The following is an 18,807-nucleotide window of genomic DNA, read 5'->3' as shown; positions in this document are numbered from 1 at the left end:
GTGTACGGTGTAGTTCTGTGATCGTGGGCTCCACCGAGATAGGAGGGCGCGTTGTAATGGTCTCATATGAGCCCGCGCCCATGGTATCACCTCCAGAGTGGATGCCATGAGGCCGAGGACCTATAGGTAATCCCAAGCTGTGGGCCGGGTGGCGCTCAGCAGGGCCTGCAGACGATTCCGGAGCTTTGATCTCCTCTTGGAGGTCAGACTGACCCTGTCTTCCTTGGTGTCGAATCGGACTCCTAGGTATTCCAGCGACTGAGAAGGCTGTAGGGAACTCTTGTTCAAGTTTACTACCCATCCTAGGTTTTCCAGAAGAGATATAACTCTGTTGGTTGCCTGGTGGCTCTCCTCCGGTGACTTTGCCCTGATCAGCCAATCGTCCAGGTAGGGATGGACGAGGATTCTTTCCTTCCTGAGGGACGCCGCCACTACTACTATGACCTTGGTAAAGGTCCGCTGCACGGTGGCTAACCCAAAGGGTAAAGCTCGGAACTGGAAGCGTTGGTTCAGGACTTTGAAGCGTAAATAGCGCTGGTGATCCCGATGGATTGGGATATGCAAGTAGGCCTCTGACAGATCTAGGGATGTAAGAAACTCCCCTGGCTGTACTGCATTTTTGACAGACCGCAGAGTTTCCATGCGAAAGCTGGGGACCCGTAGGTGTCGGTTGACTGACTTGAGGTCCAGGACGGGCTTGAAAGTGCTCTCCTTCTTGGGTACTATGAAATAAATGGAATAATGCCCAGAATTCATCTCCCATGCAGGCACTGGGATTATGGCTTTTAGGGACAGGAGCCTCCGCAAGGTGACTTCTAGTGCCGCCCTCTTGAGGGGTGAACAAGGAGATTCCACAAACTTGTCCGGCGGGAGCCGAAGAAAGTCCAGGTAATACCCTTCTCGGATGTTGGCGAGGACCCACTGGTCCGAGGTAATCTCGACCCACCTGCGGTAGAAGAGGGTTAGCCTGCCCCCTATGGCTGCTACCCCCGGATGGGTCGGCTGATTGTCATTGTGGGGTGCGGCCGGGACCGGAACCAGAGCCGGTTCTCCTCTTGTTGTGCTTAGTCCGAAAGGACTGGTTCCTGGCTTGAGAACGAGGTGCTTGGTAGCGAGCCCTGTAAGGGTTGAAGCGCTGAGAGTTTCTACCTCTGGATGGCCTAGGAAAAGGGCGCTGGCTCCTCCTTGACCTGTCTTCTGGTAGACGGGGTAATGGAGAGGCACCCCATTTATTAGCCAGTTTCTCGAGGTTGCTGCCGAACAGGAAGGATCCCTTAAAGGGCATTCTTGTGAGACGTGTCTTGGAGGAGGAGTCGGCCGACCAATTACGTAGCCAGAGCTGTCTCCTGGCTCCCACTGAGGATGACACTCCTTTGGCTGCTGTACGGACTAGGTCGGAGGCTGTGTCAGTGAGCAACGAGAGAGCTGATTCCATCTCTTCTCCCGGGGTGTTGTTCCTAGCCTGTGATAAACAGGAACGCGTCACCATGGTGCAGCAGTTCGCAATTCGTAGGGACATGGCTGCCACCTCAAAGGCTTGTTTCAGAATGGCGCCCATGCGCCGGTCATGTGCATCCTTGAGAGCCGCCCCCCCCCCTCCACCGGAATGGTGGTGCGCTTCACAATTGCGCTAACTATGGCGTCTACCTTGGGGCACGCCAGCAGCTCCTTGGTTGCCGGGTCTAAGGGGTACATGCCAGACAAGGCCCGACCCCCTTTGAATGAGGCCTCTGGCGCATTCCATTCCAGAGCGATTAGCTGCTGTGCTGCTTGTAGGAGGGGAAAATGGTGAGACGTTTGGCGCAGGCCCTCTAACAGGGGGTTCATTCTAGGTTCCCCTGGCGTGTCATGGCCCGGGATAGCCAGTTCCGACAGGCATTGAGAGACCAGGCCTGGGAGATCCTCTTTCAGAAAGAAGCGTCTCATGGTCCGATATGGTTCTATCCCCGAGGGAAGTTCTCCCTCCTCGGGGGGGGGGGGGGGGGGGGGGGGCTCATCGTCTTCCTCAGAGCAATCTGAATCCCCATAAGCGGGGCTTCCGGGTGGCGAGTGCCCGTGCCTAGGTCTTGAGGGTCCAGGGGCCGGGTCATCCGGTACTTATGGACCCGTTCGGGGATCAGACTGCATTCTGACAAAGGCATGAATCCTCTTGAATAATTCCACCCAGGAGAGCGAAGCAGGATCTGGCCTTAGGGGCACCAGGTCTCTCGGGTTCCCTGGTTGCTCACCGCAGCCTGCTAGGTCCGGGATGTTCCCTGAGGAACTGGCAAGTGCGCTGGGCTGGGACCGGTCCTGGCCTGGAATTCCCCGGGCCTCCTCACATTGGGCACATAGGGAGTCTGCTTCCTCGCTCTGTGTGGCTCTGAGGTTGCATGCTGAGCAGAGGCTTAGAGCTCTTATGCCTGATTCTGGAGGTGCCGGCTCTGCGGACGCATGGGCTCTCTTATGCTCCATCTCGTCTGTTATCTTCTCCCAGCTGGAGTCTGCGCTTTGTAATATGCGCGAAAGCTGTGAGCCTGCCAATATGCGCTTATCCACGTGCGCTTATCAACGTGCGCCTATGAACGTGCGCCTAGCAACGTGCGCCTATCAACTTGCGTGTAGCAATGTGCGCCTAGCAACGTGCGCCTAGCAACGTGCGCCTAGCAACGTGCGCCTATCCACTTGCGCATAGCTCTGTATGCCTATCAACGTGCCCTTAGTAACGTGCGCCTGTGCGTAGCGACGTGCGCCCAGCAACGTACGCCTATCCCAGGAACGTGCGCATTTCAGCATGAATCCAGGCGACTGCAATTTCTCTCGAATATGCGCCCAAGCATGTTTCGGGGCGCCTAACCTATACGCCCTTTGCCTGTGCGCTCAGTCTGGCCTGAGCGCTAGAGCGCGGCGACGAACCAGGGCCGAAGGCGACGGCGAGTACGCAGGCAAGATGGCGACCTCCTTGGCGGGTTGCCACGTAGGCAGACTCCGCTGATCCTCGCTTCCTCGGAGACCAACAAGTAAAGATGTACGCCTTACCTTGTCTTTGGCGCTTCCCGGCTGCGACTCGGGCGGTCTCCGGCTGCGGGGGGAGAGGGTGAGTACCGTCACCGCCGCGCTCGAGGAAGTGCACCCGCTGCCTCTAGGCCGCGCCCGAACTCGTCTCGCTCGGGGGCCAAGTCCTTGCCGGGACCAAGGCTGCCTCTAAGCCGCGCCTGAGCCCTTCTCACTCGGGGGCTAGGTCCCTGCCGCGAGTCGGCCACCAGACCGAGGCTCTTACCTCCGAGGGACCACGGAAATCGCCTCGGGAAACTCAACTGGGGGAGGGACCGAATGGTATCACCGCAGGAGTGCGAGGCTCGTCTTCAGGTAGGTTTTTTCTATGAATTTAGTCGTTAGAATTTGGAAAAACGCTCAGCGAGCATGAGGTAGCTCCAAACTGCTTTGGAGACGGAAATTACTGAATTGCTGCACTTCCTGAGGGGGTATATGTACCCGTGCTGACGTCAGATCCGTCTCCAACTGCTAGCACAAGCACACTATACCCACTTGTTTTGAGTCCATCTGCTACACGCTAGGAAAGCTATATTAAGTGCCAAAAAATAAAATAGGAAAACGTAACGAACCCAACACCGCGGGGTGGCGGGCGGGTTTCGTGAGGAATAACATCCTGCTGTCCTGTGAGAATTCCTGTTACAGGTATGCAACTTCTGCTTTCTCACAGGACAAACAGGATGGTAGTCCTCACATATGGGTGAGTACTGAGCTGAGAATGTCCGAGAAATGCACCAAATGTACCCAAGATGTGCAATAGGCACAAGGACTGGGATGGAAATTTGGTAGAGGGCATCCTGAACCCTAACGGGTAGGCGGAAGGGTGTTAGTATGTCACGTTGCAAATAGGTTGCGCAAGACAGACTGTCCAAAGATGGAATCTTGTCTTCCAGCCTTGTCTAAACAATAATGGGCTGTAAAGGTATGGAGAGAACTCCAGGTAGAAGCCCTACAAATATCAGGAAGCGGCACAGAGCGTAGGTGCACTACTGAAGTTGCCATGGCCCTGATAGAGTGTGCTTTAACACAGTCTTGAAGTGGAATGCCTGCTTGCTGATAGCAAAAGCATATGCAGTCCGCTAACCAGGAGGAGAGAGTCTGCTTACCCACAGGTTGACCCAATCTGATAGGATGGAAAGAAACAAACAGTTGGGTGGATTTTCTATGGGTAGCTGTACGGTCTAGATAGAATGCTATAGCATGTTTACAGCCAAGGGTATGCAGAGCCCGTTCCCCTGGATTTGAATGTGCCTGGGAAAGAAGGTGGGTAGTATAATGGATTGATTGATATGAAACTCAGATACTACCTTAGGCAAAAACTTAGAGTGAGTGCGGAGTACTACCCTATCATGCAGAAGTTTAGTATAAGGCAGATAGGTGACTAGGGCCTGTAACTCACTAACTCTGCAAGCGGATGTGATTGCCAGAAGAAAAATCACCTTCCATGTATGATAGCGAAGATCACAAGATTGGAGAGGCTTGAATGGTGGTTTCATGAGCAGACCCAAAACCAGGTTGAGGTCCCAAGAAGGGGCCAGAGGGCGCAGTGGACGTTTGAGGTGGAGCAAGCCCTTCAGAAAACGTGTTACAAGGGGTTGTACCGAAATGGGAACATCTTCAACACCTTTATGGAAGGCAGGTACCACACTGACATGCATCCTGATGGAAGAAGTTTTTAGACCTGATTCTGACAAGTGCCAGAGATAGTCTAGAAACTTCGTGGTGGAACAAGTGAAAGGATCAAGGGACAGTGAGGAACACCATGACTTAATCCTGTTCCATTTGTAATAATATGATTTTCTCATGGAAGGCTTTCATGAAGCAATGAGGACACGGGAAACTGGTTCGGAAAGGTTGAGTGGCTGAAGAATTAACCTTTCAACATCCAGGCAGTCAGGGACAAGGCTTGAAGATTGGGGTGGTGTAGGCACCCGTCGTTTTGAGAAATCAGAAACGGGTCCTTCCCTAGGGGAATGTGCCTGTGAAGAATCAGAAACCACACTTGGCATGGCCAGCGAGGGGCTATCTGGATCATGCTTCCCTTGTCCTGACATAACTTCATGAGAGTCTTTGAGAGAAGTGGAAGTGGAGGGAATGCATATAGGAGACCGGTTACCCAAGAGAGGAAGAACACATCTCTTGGTACTGAGTGTTGCCTGCATGTGAGAGAGCAAAAGTTCTCTACTTTGTGGTTTTGAGGTGATGCAAAGAGGTCTATGTGGGGGTAACCCCAACGTTGGAATATTGAGTCCGCTACTGAGGGGTTGAGGGACCACTCATGCGGCTGAAAGGTGCGACTCAGCTTGTCTGCCAACACATTGTCCACTCCCAGCAAATAGGTGGCCTTGAGGTATATTGAGTGGGAAAGGGCCTCCGCCCATATCTGTGCAGCTTCCTGACACAGGAGGTAGGAGCCCGTTCCTCCTTGTTTGCTGATGTAACACATGGCCACCTGGATGTCTGTCTGAATCAGGATGACCTAGTTGGAAAGGCGATCCTGAAACACCCTGAGAGCATATCTGATTGCTCGTAGTTCCAGGACATTTATTTGGTGTTTGGCTTCCTCTGGAAACCAGGTGCCTTGAGTTTGCAAATTGGCAACATGTGCTCCCCAGCCAAGGTTGGAGGCATCGGTTGTAAGGGTTATTTGGGGGTCTGGAGCCTGGAAAGGAAGGCCTTGGAGGAGATTGGACTGATTCTTCCACCAAGCCAGAGATAAGCGAAGTGGGTTGGTGATGTGGACAATGGCTGACAGTGTTGAGATGACTGTATCCACTGTGACCTTAGAGTCCACTGTATGACTCATGGCGAGATGAGCCATTGGAGTGAAATGTACCGAGGACGCCATGTGTCCTAGCAACACTAGGAAGTGATGCGCAGTTGAGCGTTTTCGAGACTGAGATTGATGGGCAAGAAGTGAGAGTGAGCGCTCGCTCTCGAGGAAGAAATGATTTTGCTTTGAAGGTGTTCAAGTCTGCTCCTATGAACGACGGTTTGTGATGGGACTAAGTTGTACTTTGGGTAATTGATGAGAAACCCTAGGGAGATCAGGGTATGCAAGGTGAGACATAGGGACGTCGGAGCAGCTTGCTGGGTGGGAGCCCTGATCAACCAGTCGTCGAGGTAGGGGTAGACATGGACACCTTGAGAACTGAGGAATGCTGCTACTACTAAGAGGCACTTGGTGAAGACTCGTGGTGCAGATGCCAGGCCGAATGGTAGATATAGTATACTTGGATTTTCAGAAGGCGTTTGACAAAGTTCCTCATGAGAGGCTTCTAGGAAAAGTAAAAAGTCATGGGATAGGTGGCGATGTCCTTTCGTGGATTGCAAACTGGCTAAAAGACAGGAAAAGAGAGTAGGATTAAATGGGCAATTTCTCAGTGGAAGGGAGTGGACAGTGGAGTGCCTCAGGGATCGTATTGGGACCCTTACTATTCAATATATTTATAATGATCTGGAACGAATACGACGAGTGAGATAATCAAATTTGCAGATGACACAAAATTGTTCAGAGTAGTTAAATCACAAGCAGATTGTGATAAATTGCAGGAAGACCTTGTGAGACTGGAAAATTGGGCATCCAAATGGCAGATGAAATTTAATGTGGATAAGTGCAAGGTGATGCATATAGGGAAAATAACCCATGCTATAATTCACAATGTTGGGTTCCATATTAGGTGCTACAACCCCAAGAAAGAGATCTAGGTGTCATAGTGGATAACACATTGAAATCGTCGGTGCAGTGTGCGTGCGGCAGTCAAAAAAGCAAACAGAATGTTGGGAATTATTAGAAAAGGAATGATGAATAAACGGAAAATGTCATAATGCCTCTGTATCGCTCCATGGTGAGACCGTACCTTGAATACTGGGTACAATTCTGGTCGCCGCATCTCAAAAAAGATATATTGCGATGGAGAAGAGGTACAGAGAAGGGCTACCAAAAATGATAAGGGGAATGGAAACAACTCCCCTATGAGGAAAGACTAAAGCGGTTAGGACTTTTTCAGCTTGGAGAAGAGACGACTGATAGAGGTGTTTAAAATCATGAGAGGTCTAGCACCGGGTAGATGTGAATCGGTTATTTACTCTTTCGGATAGTAGAAGACTAGGGGGCACTCCATGAAGTTAGCATGGGGCACATTTAAAACTAATTGGAGAAAGTTTCTTTTTTACTCAACGCACAATTAAACTCTTGAATTTGTTGCCAGAGGATGTGGTTCGTGCAGTTAGTATAGCTGTGTTTAAAAAAGGATTGGATAAGTTCTTGGAGGAGAAGTCCATTACCTGCTATTAAGTTCACTTAGAGAATAGCCACTGCCATTAGCAATGGTAACATGGAATAGACTTAGTTTTTGGGTACTTGCCAGGTTCTTATGGCCTGGATTGGCCACTGTTGGAAACAGGATGCTGGGCTTGATGGACCCTTGGTCTGACCCAGTATGGCATTTTCTTATGTTGTTATGTTCTTACTCTGTATTGATAGTGCTTTGGGCCTACCAGGAATCGCAGAAATTTGCGATGAGATGGAGTTATTGCGATGTGTGTGTAAGTGTCCTGGAGGTCTAGAGAGCAGAGACAGTCTTCCCTTTGCAGAAGGAGAAGGAGGGAACCCAAGGTTACCATTTTGAACTTTCCTCTTTGTAGGTACTTGTTTAGGGCATGGTCTACTATTGGGTGAACGCCACCTAACTTTTTTGGGATTAGAAAATACCGGGAATAGAAGCCGAGGCCTTGTTGAGAGTACGGCACTGGTTCGACTGCTCTGGATTGAAAGAGTAGGGAGACCTCCTGATCCAGGAGTGGTGAGTGATCGGATGTTCCCCACATCAGCAGAGGTAGGGAGTCCGGCAGAATGGTGAGAGAGTTGAGATGATAACCTTGAGTAATTATGGCAAGAACCCACTGGTCTGAGGTAATTGTGTGCCAGATATTGCTGAAGTGGCACAATCGACCTCCCACTGGTATATGCAGTCGTGGAGGCTGAATGCTGCTCTCTAGGAAAGTGTCAAAAACCAGATGCTGGGCCTGGCTGAGGGGTTGTTTGTGGTTTTTGCCTGCGAGGTTGCCTGGCCTTTCTGGTAAGGTTTAGTAGAGCGACCTTTGGACGGTGGAGGATAAGATTTCCTTTGGGGGTAGAAAGACTTTTTGGGATCCTTTCTGAATGTTTGCTTAGCAGGATATTCAGAAGGCAACAAGGAGAGATGGCTAAGAGTCTCATGGTGATCCTTGAGCTGTGCCACTGCTTGTTTATTTATTTTTATTTAAAAAAATTTCTATACCGTCGTTTACTTAAATAACCATCACAACAGTTTACAGAAGGGCACGATATAGAGAAATATGGGTGGTATAGATTACAAATTACTCATGTGCCATCATAGTAGGGTAACAATTTAAAATAATAAACTAAGTGTGTAAGTTAAACCTTATTGTTAGGAACAAATTAGGAAGTTTGATTTTAACATTAATATGTTTATGTAGGTTACTAATAACTTCTAGCTTGGTGCATCATTATCAACTATTTTTCTCCTTTTCTTTATCTTTGTAAAATGCTTGTTTAAAAAGCCAGGTTTTCAGATTAGTTTTGAATAATTTCAGATTTCTCTGTAGTCTTATTTCGAGTGGCATGGTGTTCCAGAGTATGGGACTAGCCAGTGACAGTGCTCTTTCCCTTACTTGCGTGAGATGTGCTGATTTGACAGAGGGGACAGTTAGTAGAGCCTTATTTGCAGATCTCAGGTTTCTTTGTGTTACGTGCACGTGCAGTGCCATGTTAAGCCAGTCGGCTTTTTCATCGTGGATTAGTTTATGGATTATACAAAGTGCTTTATATTGTATTCACTGTTCAATTGGAAGCCAGTGGAGTTCAGCAAGTGTTCCTGTAATATGGTCACTCTTTTTTTTTGCCTGTCAAAACTCTGGCAGCGGAGTTTTGCAATATTTGCAGAGGCCGAATTGTAGATTGAGGTAGTCCTAAAAGCAGGGAGTTACAATAATCTGTGCTAGCGAATATCATTGCTTGTAGAACTGTGCGAAAATTGTTAATCGTTAGTAGAGGTTTTAGTCTTCTCAGGATCATTAGTTCTGCGTATCCTTCTTTTATTTTTTGTGAGATGTGTTGTTTCATGTTTAGCTCAGGGTCAATTATTACTCCTAGATTCCTAACTTTTATTGCTAACTCGGCGGTTTGAATATTTTTGATTGTGAATGTTGGTTGTGTGTGGTGTGTGTTTTTACGTTCAAGGTGTAAGAATTCAATTTTGTCAATGTTTATTACCAGTTCCATCTGGTTTAGGAGCTGTTTGATTATTTCTAGGTACATATTGGCTAGTGCTTGTTTTATCTGTTCACCAAAAAGATTGTCACCAGTGCAAGGCAAGTCAGATAGTCTGTCCTGGACCTCAGGTCGTAGGTCCGAAGACTTTAGCCAGGCCCACCACCTTGCAGAAATAGCTGTTGCTGATACCCTGGAAGCGGTGTCAAAAATATCATAAGCTGATCTTATTTCATGTTTGCCCGCTTCTAATCCTTTCTGAGCCAGGGCATGTAATTGCTCTTGAGATTGCTGAGGCGGACTCAGCAAAGTCCTGTATTTGTTTAAAGAGGACCCTGTTGTACTGGGTCATATAAAGTTGGTAAGAGGCAATGCAGGATATAAGCATTGACCCCTGAAAGACACGCCGACCTATGGCATCCAGGAACTTTTGCTCCTTCCCTTGAGGGAAAGCAGAGTGAGGCTTAGAGCGTCGGGCTTTCTTTTTGGCTGATTCAACCACCACTGAATGGTGATCCAATTGGGTTTTTTGGAAACCTGGAGTTGACTGGACTAGGTATGTGGTATCCGCCTTTCGGTTAACTGGTGCCACCGAAACAGGATGCTCCCAATTCCTCTTCAGAAGATCCAAGAGGACATCATGGATAGGGATATAGCTGATTTCTTTAGGAGCATCCAGAAATTGCAGAAGTTTCATCATCTGGAGTCTATCATCCTGTTCTGTCTGAAGTTGAAATGGAACTAATTCAGACATTTGCTTCACAAAATTAATGAAGGACAAGTCCTCTGCATGAGAACACTTCCTTTCAGTAGGAGAGGGTGGTGATGGTAAGTCATCGGTATTCTGGGACGAATCATCGGTCCATGTGTCATAGGGTTCATCACCAGAACCCCTAGGATCCTTAGAGGGACGGAATGATGGTAATTCCTGAAGGTCCTGGTTAAGGCACCGAAGGCATCGAGGGAGTCATTGGAGGCATCGATGGGCGGATCATCGGCACTGATGGTACCGTGTTTCCCCGAAAATAAGACAGTGTCTTATATTAATTTTTGCTACCAAAGATGCACTAGGCCTTATTTTCAGGGGATGTCTTATTTTTCCATGAAGAAGAATTCACATATATTGTTGAACAAAAAAATGAACATTTATCATATTCTGAATAGTTGTCTGGTTATGCTGGTTTGTGATGACAACTAACTGTGAATCCTGCAGGGTAAAAAAATCACTGCTGCATGCTCTGGTGTTCTGTGCGACGGGCATGCTCCCAAATAAAAACTTTGCTAGGTCTTACTTTCGGGGGAGGTCTTATATTTAGCAATTCAGCAAAACCTCTACTAGGTCTTATTTTCGGGGGATGTCTTATTTTCGGGGAAACAGGGTAGCAAAGATGCTATCGGTGACTTCGATGGCTGAGGCATCGGTAGGACTCCCGATGGAGGAAGTAACGATGTTTCTCCTTCTTCTGTCGATGAAAGAGGAATTGGGGAGGAGGGCACCAGGCCCATCGGTGCCCCCGGATCATTCGCAGGAAAAGCGGCGAGCAGCGCTTCCATCCTCGTTAGTATCGGTGCCAGCGCTACGGGAATGGGATCGGTAGCCGGTTCAGAAATCGGCACCGGCATCGTAGGAATCTTGAAGCCTTACATCGCTCTGCCGATGGCCTCTTGATTCATCTGATCCAACTCCTCTCGGAAATCTGGAGCCCCGATGCCGGAGGAGGCGGCGTAGCTGGAGGGACCACCGTTGGAGGTGGAATCACGGCTCCTATCACCGGTCCCAGTGAAGGTTGCCTCAGTGACCTGGAGCCAGATAGGGACAATGCCTTTTCTGGATGGGCTTTCTTCGGCGGTGGTTCAGACAGTGGCGACGTCGAGGGCTTGCCTGCGTCGATGATCTGAGACCTCCGGTGTCTATGCTTTACTTGACGATCTCCTCGGTCCTTATGCTGATGAGGAACAGAGGGTGTCGATGGCCGCGGAGTTGTCGATGCCGGTCGGACACCGATCGGTGCACGATACTGGCGCGACGTAGACTGAGTCGGTTCGGATGACATCGAGGCTATGGATGGCATTGGAGTTTGTGACCGAAAGAGAAGTTCCATCTTCTCCATTCTAGCCTTGCGACCTTTTGGCGTCATAAGGGCACATTTGTGCAAGTAAGGACATCATGCTCGCTCCCTAAACACATTATTCAGATCTTGTGAGGGTCAGTAATGGACACTGTGCGAGAGCAGTTGGGGCATCGACGGAACCAGACGCCATGGCCTTTCAAAAAATGTAGCCGCGGTGTGGGTCGACAGCCAGTAGGCCGCGAGGGCCGAACTCGACGGGAAGCGACCGGAATCGGTAAAAAACTTACCGGACCACTGCGGAAGCAAAAATTGAATAGGGGGACCCCTGTGGGGTAGTAAATTATGAAGTAATTCCATGAAGAAAATTCCTGTCAGGAATCTCTGTAGAGCTCCTTAACCCGCGTGGCTACTGCTGCGCGGAAAAAAGAAGACTGAAGGGGGACCTCTGCCTGTTGCAGGGTTAGTGCCATCCTGGGCATGCCCAGTAGGTGCCAGTCAAAGTTCTAGAAATTTTGACAAAGTGGAGTGATTGGGCTCTATCCTGTGATGTCACCCATATGTGAGGACTACCATCCTGCTTGTCCTGTGAGAAAAACTATTTATATTACACCATCTACACCCCTCCTTTGCTACAGCTCTTGCCTGAGGATAATGGCCTGAGATTTTTCATAATCTGCAGAAACACTCTTACAATTATTTTCTTGTAAAATTAAGTGCCATCCATTTATAAATAATCATCATCATAAAGGAAACTAAACTGGTAGATACAGATTTTTCATATTAAAGTTATCAAGCTTTAAAAACATCATTCAGATGATTAGTCTAATACTATTCCTAACTGCAAACATAAATGATCCAGTTTTCTGAACTAGCTGTTTCCAGGAAATTCCAGCAAAAAGCTTCAAAAACAGAACATGGGATGCTGAAATACTTCACATGCCACACAAACTACATTTAAAATTCAAAAGTAAATCACATAAAAATGCACCAACACAATTGCTTACCTTCACCTTTTCCCGATACTTAATTAATGCATCTGTAAACTTCTGGGTAACTTTTAGGACGAACACCGCATCATCATTGCACGATATCTTAAAGTTTTGCTTTAAAGAAAACCAGAAAATTAGTTTTATTTTTATTAATTTTTCTTTTTCTTTATTGTTTACAATGTAGAAATTACTTACCTGATAATTTCATTTCCTAGTGTAGACAGATGGGACTCAGGACCAATGGGTATGGTGTGCTCCTGATAGCAGTTGGAGACGGAGTCAGATTTAATCTGATGTCAGCACTACATATACCCCATGCACGAGGCTCTGATCCTCAGTTTTTTCCTCGAAAAGCAATTAAGGATATATGTGTTCATTTAATTTTAATATGGATAACCTAAAAATCCATTTAGTTCAACCAAATTTTTTTTTTGCTCCGTTGACCTTCTATAAAAATGTACTTTCATTTGTTTTTTTTATTTTTTTATTTTTATTCTTTATTTATCAAGTTTCAAATTAATACATACAAATATCACTTGCATCTAGAATTACAGAATATTGTGTTAAAAGAATTAAGTAAATATAATATATAACCCCTTACTACCTCACAATAATCTGTATATCTTGATAAGAAAATAAGAAAAGCATTGTCTACTTAATGAGCGCAAACAAGATGTAATACAACTATAGAAACGTAAGGTGCTCACCCCTTATTCATTTACCTACTGCCTGCTCCTCAATCCCCAACAGGGTTCTAAGATGTTCAGGGTTTGTGAACTGATAGTCCTTCCCTTTAAATTTCACATCACACCTGCAGGGATATTTCAACAGGAATTGTCTCCCACTATCAATTACATTTTTTCTAAATGCTAAAAACCTTTCCTCCTAATTTGTGTGGACCTAACTAAATCTGGGTAAATCCAGATTTTTTGCCCATATTCCTATTCCTGAAAAAAATCCAGATTTTTTGCCCATATTCCTATTCCTGAAAAAATACTTTTGAATATTTTCTCTATCAGAAACAAATGCGAAGGTTACTAACATTGTACCTCGATTTTCAATATGTATTTCTTCCTGGGATTTCATCAGGAAATCTGATATATTCATAACTAAATCTGGGTAAATCCAGATTTTTTGCCCATATTCCTATTCCTGAAAAAAATCCAGATTTTTTGCCCATATTCCTATTCCTGAAAAAATACTTTTGAATATTTTCTCTATCAGAAAGGTTACTATCTATCTATCTATCTATCTATGCGAAGGTTACTAACATTGTACCTCGATTTTCAATATGTATTTCTTCCTGGGATTTCATCAGGAAATCTGATATATTCATAGATTGTTCTGTACCTATCTTCAGATCCCTATCTACAACTTCCTCATTGTCTACCACTTTTCCTCTTTTTACTATTGCTTTTGCGTTTACAAAGAAAGCTTTTGTTATTGTGGGTAAACATTGTTCTGGTAGTTTTAACACTTGAATCACATAGGACCTAAACAATTCTACCGGACTCATTTTCTCGATTTTGGGAAAATTTATAACCCTTAAATTCAGTGCTCGTGTATAATTTTCTAGATTTTCAATCTTTTTCTGCCCTTAATTTGCAGATTTTGTATTTTTTCTACTTGATCTACCCTTTTTTCAATACTAAGGATCTGTTTTTGTTGACCTGCTAAAATATCAGAATTTTTTTTCACATTTGTTTCTTGTACTACATCAGCGAGCTTCAAAATAGAAGAATCAAGTTTAGCAATGTAATTCCAAAGAGTCTCCATAGTGATAATACCAGGTTTTATAATTATTTTCTGGGGATTCTTTTCTTCCACATTTCCTTGTAATAAATGTAATGGTCTCTCTTCCAATTTCTTTTCATTTTTTGGTGTACTGCCCTCTTTAGGTATGAACTCTTGAACCTCAGGACCTCCTGATTCAGAAGATATAGTTGAAACTTGTAATCCTTCTGACATCTCTCGGACCTGAAGGGGAGTGCTTGGTAACTCTTGGGGTCTTCCCCCATTTTTACCAGGCGAGGATGGTATCTCAGGCGCCCCCGGACTAAGTGTGATGTCATCAGCCAAAAGGGGAAGTTTCCGCTCCAAATCTTCCCCTATCGCGGCCCCCTCTACAGGGGTATTTAGGGGTGAGTTTAACCACTCAGCAACAGTTCTCTGATTTGAATCTGCATTCATACCAAGAGGAGGCTTAATCTTTGCCTTTCTCTTGGTGTGGGGCATCTCACAAAGATTTAAAATTAAAGGTAATAAAAATCAGGTTCTGAATTATGAATGGTTCCTTATACCATCAATCAATGCTTTACTTAGAAGGCACTAGAGAGATAAACCCAAATCCTACCTGAGGAGTTATCCGTAAAGGTCCATGAAAAGTCCAATAGAACACTTGAAATTTTCAATTACTCCCAGTAGAATCCAGCGAAATCCGGTCGAAGCCGGTGAAAGGCGCACGGCTTTGGCAGCGCGCCGTCGGCAGCTACGCGCTGAAGGGGAGCCCCTTTTACCTCCGCTTCCGGCTCCTCCTTCTTACGTAGCCGCAGCTGATTGGTGTTGGTCCGACGGGGCAGATTGGCGTCTACCCCTGGGGTTTCCCACGGAGCAAATCTCAAAAGTAATATCAAGTCCGCGTGCACAAGAAGAAATTGCCTCCACAGGGTAGGATAGAATTTCTCTCTCTGCCTCGGGTACTTTCATTTGTTATCTATCTATCCTATCATCATTCATTGTAATTTCCTTTCACCGTTACCTGTAAACCGACATGATGTGTCCTACGAATGCCGGTATATAAAAAGCTTTAAATAAAATAAAAATAAAATGTGTGTTTGGATAATTTTGATTAGTTTGGTTAACTTGATTAACCTGATACTTGATTACTCGGATTGGTTGACATGGTTTCTAGCTGGAGACCGCCAGGGCACTCAACAGAGAAGCGCAGACACCTGGTAATATGGTGTCAGAACTAGAGATAAGGGTTGGCTTACCTGTGCTTGTGTTGCTCTCAGGGGGAGGTTCCCCAGAGGATTCTTGATTGCGAGGCAGCCATGGACGGGGTGCTGAGTCCATCTGTCTACACTAAGGAAAATGAAATTATCAGGTAAGCAATTTCTACATTTCCTAGCGTGTAGCAGATGAACTCAGGACCAATGGGATGTACAAAAGCTACTCCCGAACCGGGTGGGAGGCTGCCCGTGGCCCATTTAGTACTGCCCTTGTGAATGCTGTGTCCTCCTTGGCCTGAACATCCAGGCAATAGAATCTCGAGAAGGTGTGGATGGAGGACCACGTTGCCGCCCAACAGATCTCTGCGGGTGACAGCATCTTGGTTTCTGCCCAGACACTGCCTAGGCCCTTGTGGAATGGGCTTTGACTTTTAGAGGTGGAGGCTTGCCTGCCTCTACGTAGGCCGCTTTGATTACTTCTTTGATCCAGCGGGCAATGGTTGCCTGCGAGGCCACTTCCCCTTGCTTCTTCCCGCTGTGAAGAACAAACAGATGGTCCGTCTTTCGTACGGGTTCCAATCTTTCCAGGTATCAGACTAGGAGTTTGCCGACATTCAGGTGGCGAAGAAGGCGTGAGTCTTCCGAGTCCTTATGCTCATCTGGAGATGGCAGCAAGATGGTTTGGTTTAGATGGAAGTGAGAAACCACCTTTGGCAGGAAGGAGGGTACAGTGCGCAGTTGTATGGATCCCGGTGTGAATCTGAGGAACAGCTCCCGGCATGATAGGACTTGAAGTTCGGAGATTCGACGGGCTGAGCGGATTGCCACGAGGAACGCAGTCTTCAAGGTTAGAAGCCATAGGTACAGACCTCGAGTTGGTCTGAACGAAGCTCCCGCTAGGAAGTCTAACACTAGATTGAGATTCCATAGAGGTGGCCAAATGTGCTTGACCCCTTTTAAGAAGCGGGAAATGACTGGGTGTTGAGGGACAACCCTTTCCTCTCGTTGTCCTGTAGAAATTCCAGGATCATGGGGATTTGACTGTCCGTGGAAGGATGTCGCGGTCCTCACACCCAGGCTTCAAATATTCTCCATACTTGTATATATGTTAAGGAAGTGGAGAACTTGCGCGATCGGAGCAGTGTGTCAATCACTGGACCCGAGTACCCACTCTTTTTCAGGCGAGACCTCTCAATGGCCAGACCGTAAGCGAGAATCTCGTTGGGTCTTCTTGAAGGATCGGTCCTTGCTGGAGTAGATCCCTGTGTGGAGGTAGGCGTAGAGGGTTTCCCGCCAGTAGTCTTCGCATGTCCGCGTACGATGGTCTTCTTGGCCAGTCCGGGGCCACTAGACGTACCAGCCCTCTGTGGTGTTCTATCTTCCGGATGATTCCGCCCAGCAGTGGCCATGGAGGGAAGGCGTACAGTAGGTCCTCCTGAGGCCAGGTCTGGACGAGGGCGTCGATTCCCTGGGACAGCGGTTCCCGTCTTTGGCTGAAGAACTTGGGAACCCGGGTGTTGGACCCGGTTGCCAGAAGATCCATGGCTGGGGTTCCCCAGTGGTTTACTATCTGCTGGAAGGCTGCTGTAGACAGAGTCCATTCCCCTGGATCCAGACTCTCTCTGCTGAGGTAGTCTACAGTGACATTGTCTTTTCCCGCGATGTGGGCGGCTGATATCCCTTGTAGGTTTGATTCTGCCCATGTCATTAGGGGCTCTATTTCCAGAGACACTTGCTGGCTTCTGGTTCCCCCCCTCGTGGTTGATGTAGGCCACTGTTGTGATGTTGTCCGACATGACTGACTGATTTGCCCCGGAGTCTGTGACTGAACCGTAGGCAGGGTAGTCTGACTGCTCGAGCCTCCAGTTGGTTTATGTTCCATGCAGACTCTTCTTTTTCCCATTGCCCTTGAGCCGTTAGCTCCTGGCATTGGGCTCCCCATCCATGGTGAGCAAGGTCCATTCCGGTGGGGATAGGCTTGTTCCCTCGCTCAGATGGTCTTCTTGTAGCCACCATTGTAGTTGGTTCTGAACCTTGGCCGGTAGCTGGAGGGGGGTGGAGTAGTTTTGAGACATCGGGTTCCACCGTGAGAGTAGGTAATGTTGTAGGGGGCCGCATGTGGGCCCTTGCCCACGGGACGACTTCCATGGTTGATGCCATGAGTCCAAGGACTTGGAGGGAAGGTGGAATTCAACAATGCTCATAGTTGTTCCATCAATCTCCTTCTCCTTGTAGGGGGAAGGGTAACTTTGTTTCCATTTGGTGTCAAACCCGACTCCCAGGTACTCTAGGGATTGGGAGGGCTGCAGGTGGCTCTTGGGTGTGTTGACGACCCACCCAAGGTTCTGCAGTAGTTCCTTGACTCTGGTGGTTCCTTGATGGCTTTCCTCTGGCGAGTTCGCTCTGATTGTCCAGGTATGGATGCACGAGGATTCCTTCTTTCCTCAGTGTCGCCGTTACTACCACCATAATCTTGGTGAACGTTTGGGGAACCATAGCTAGCCCGAATGGTAGGGCCTGGAACTGGTAGTGATGGCCCAATATCGCAAAGTGTAGGAAATGCTGATGGATGCGATGGATCAGTATGTGGAGATAGGCTTCTGAGAGATCCAGGGAGGTCAGGAATTCTCCCGGTTGTACTGCCTTTGTGACTGAATGCAGGGTTTCCATGCGGAAGCGGGGTACCTTCAGGTAGCGATTGACAATCTTGAGGTCCAGTATGGGCGGAATGTTCCCTCTTTCTTGGGCACGATGAAGTAGATGGTATAGTGCCCAGAATATTTTTGGTGCGGGGGCACCGGTGTTATTGCCTTTAGGGCGAGAAGTTTTGATAGTGTGGTTTCCACTGTCTTCCTCTTGGAGATGTCACGGCACGGGGAAATCACAAACTTGTCCGGGGGGATGTTGTGGAAGTCCAGGTATCATCCCTCTTGGATGATGGATAGGAACCAATTGTCTGACGTTATTTCGACCCATCTTTGGTAGAATAGGGCAAGCCTGCCCCCTATGATCTCTTCCTGTAGATGGGTCTACTGATTCTCATTGCGTGTTGCGGATGGGGCCTGGTCCCGAGCCGGCTCCTGTTTTTTTGTGTCTGTTCCGAAAGGACTGCCCCTTGCCAGCGGGGTCGGGGGCTTGGTAAGTGGTATTGTATGGTCTATGACGCTGGGATCCTCTGCCCTTGGGTGCCCGGGGAGAGGGGCATTGGTTCCTCTTGCTCCTGTCCTCTGGTAGATGGGGTACTGGGGACTCGCCCCATTTGTCGGCTAATTTGTCCAGGTCGCTTCCGAATAGGAGTGTTCCTCTAAAGGGCATTCTCGTGAGCCTCGTCTTAGAAATCGGAGCCAGAGCTATCTTCTGGCTGCCACTATGGACAAGAGGCTCCTGGCTGAGGTCGCATCTGTGAGGAATGATATTGCCGGGTTTAATGCCTCGATTGGCGTAGTTGCGTCCCTGGCCATAGCCAGGCAGGCGCGAGATACCACAGC

General features: G+C 47.6%; 1 protein-coding gene across 8 annotated transcripts in view; it reads right to left on the bottom strand.

The window, feature by feature from the left end:
- Nucleotides 1-18,807, bottom strand: part of LOC115084722 — a 664,924-nt gene that overhangs the window by 191,757 nt on the left and 454,360 nt on the right. For all 8 annotated transcript variants that reach the window (XM_029589949.1, XM_029589957.1, XM_029589951.1 and 5 more), the window contains one exon: nucleotides 12,384-12,482. In XM_029589949.1, the coding sequence (XP_029445809.1) occupies nucleotides 12,384-12,482 (99 nt within the window). The remainder of the gene's footprint in view (nucleotides 1-12,383; nucleotides 12,483-18,807) is intronic.

This window comes from Rhinatrema bivittatum, chromosome 2, assembly GCF_901001135.1.
Source record: "Rhinatrema bivittatum chromosome 2, aRhiBiv1.1, whole genome shotgun sequence".
Taxonomy (NCBI): domain Eukaryota; kingdom Metazoa; phylum Chordata; class Amphibia; order Gymnophiona; family Rhinatrematidae; genus Rhinatrema; species Rhinatrema bivittatum.
Note: the sequence above shows the minus strand (reverse complement) of the source record. Positions and strands in the feature narration are given on the sequence as shown.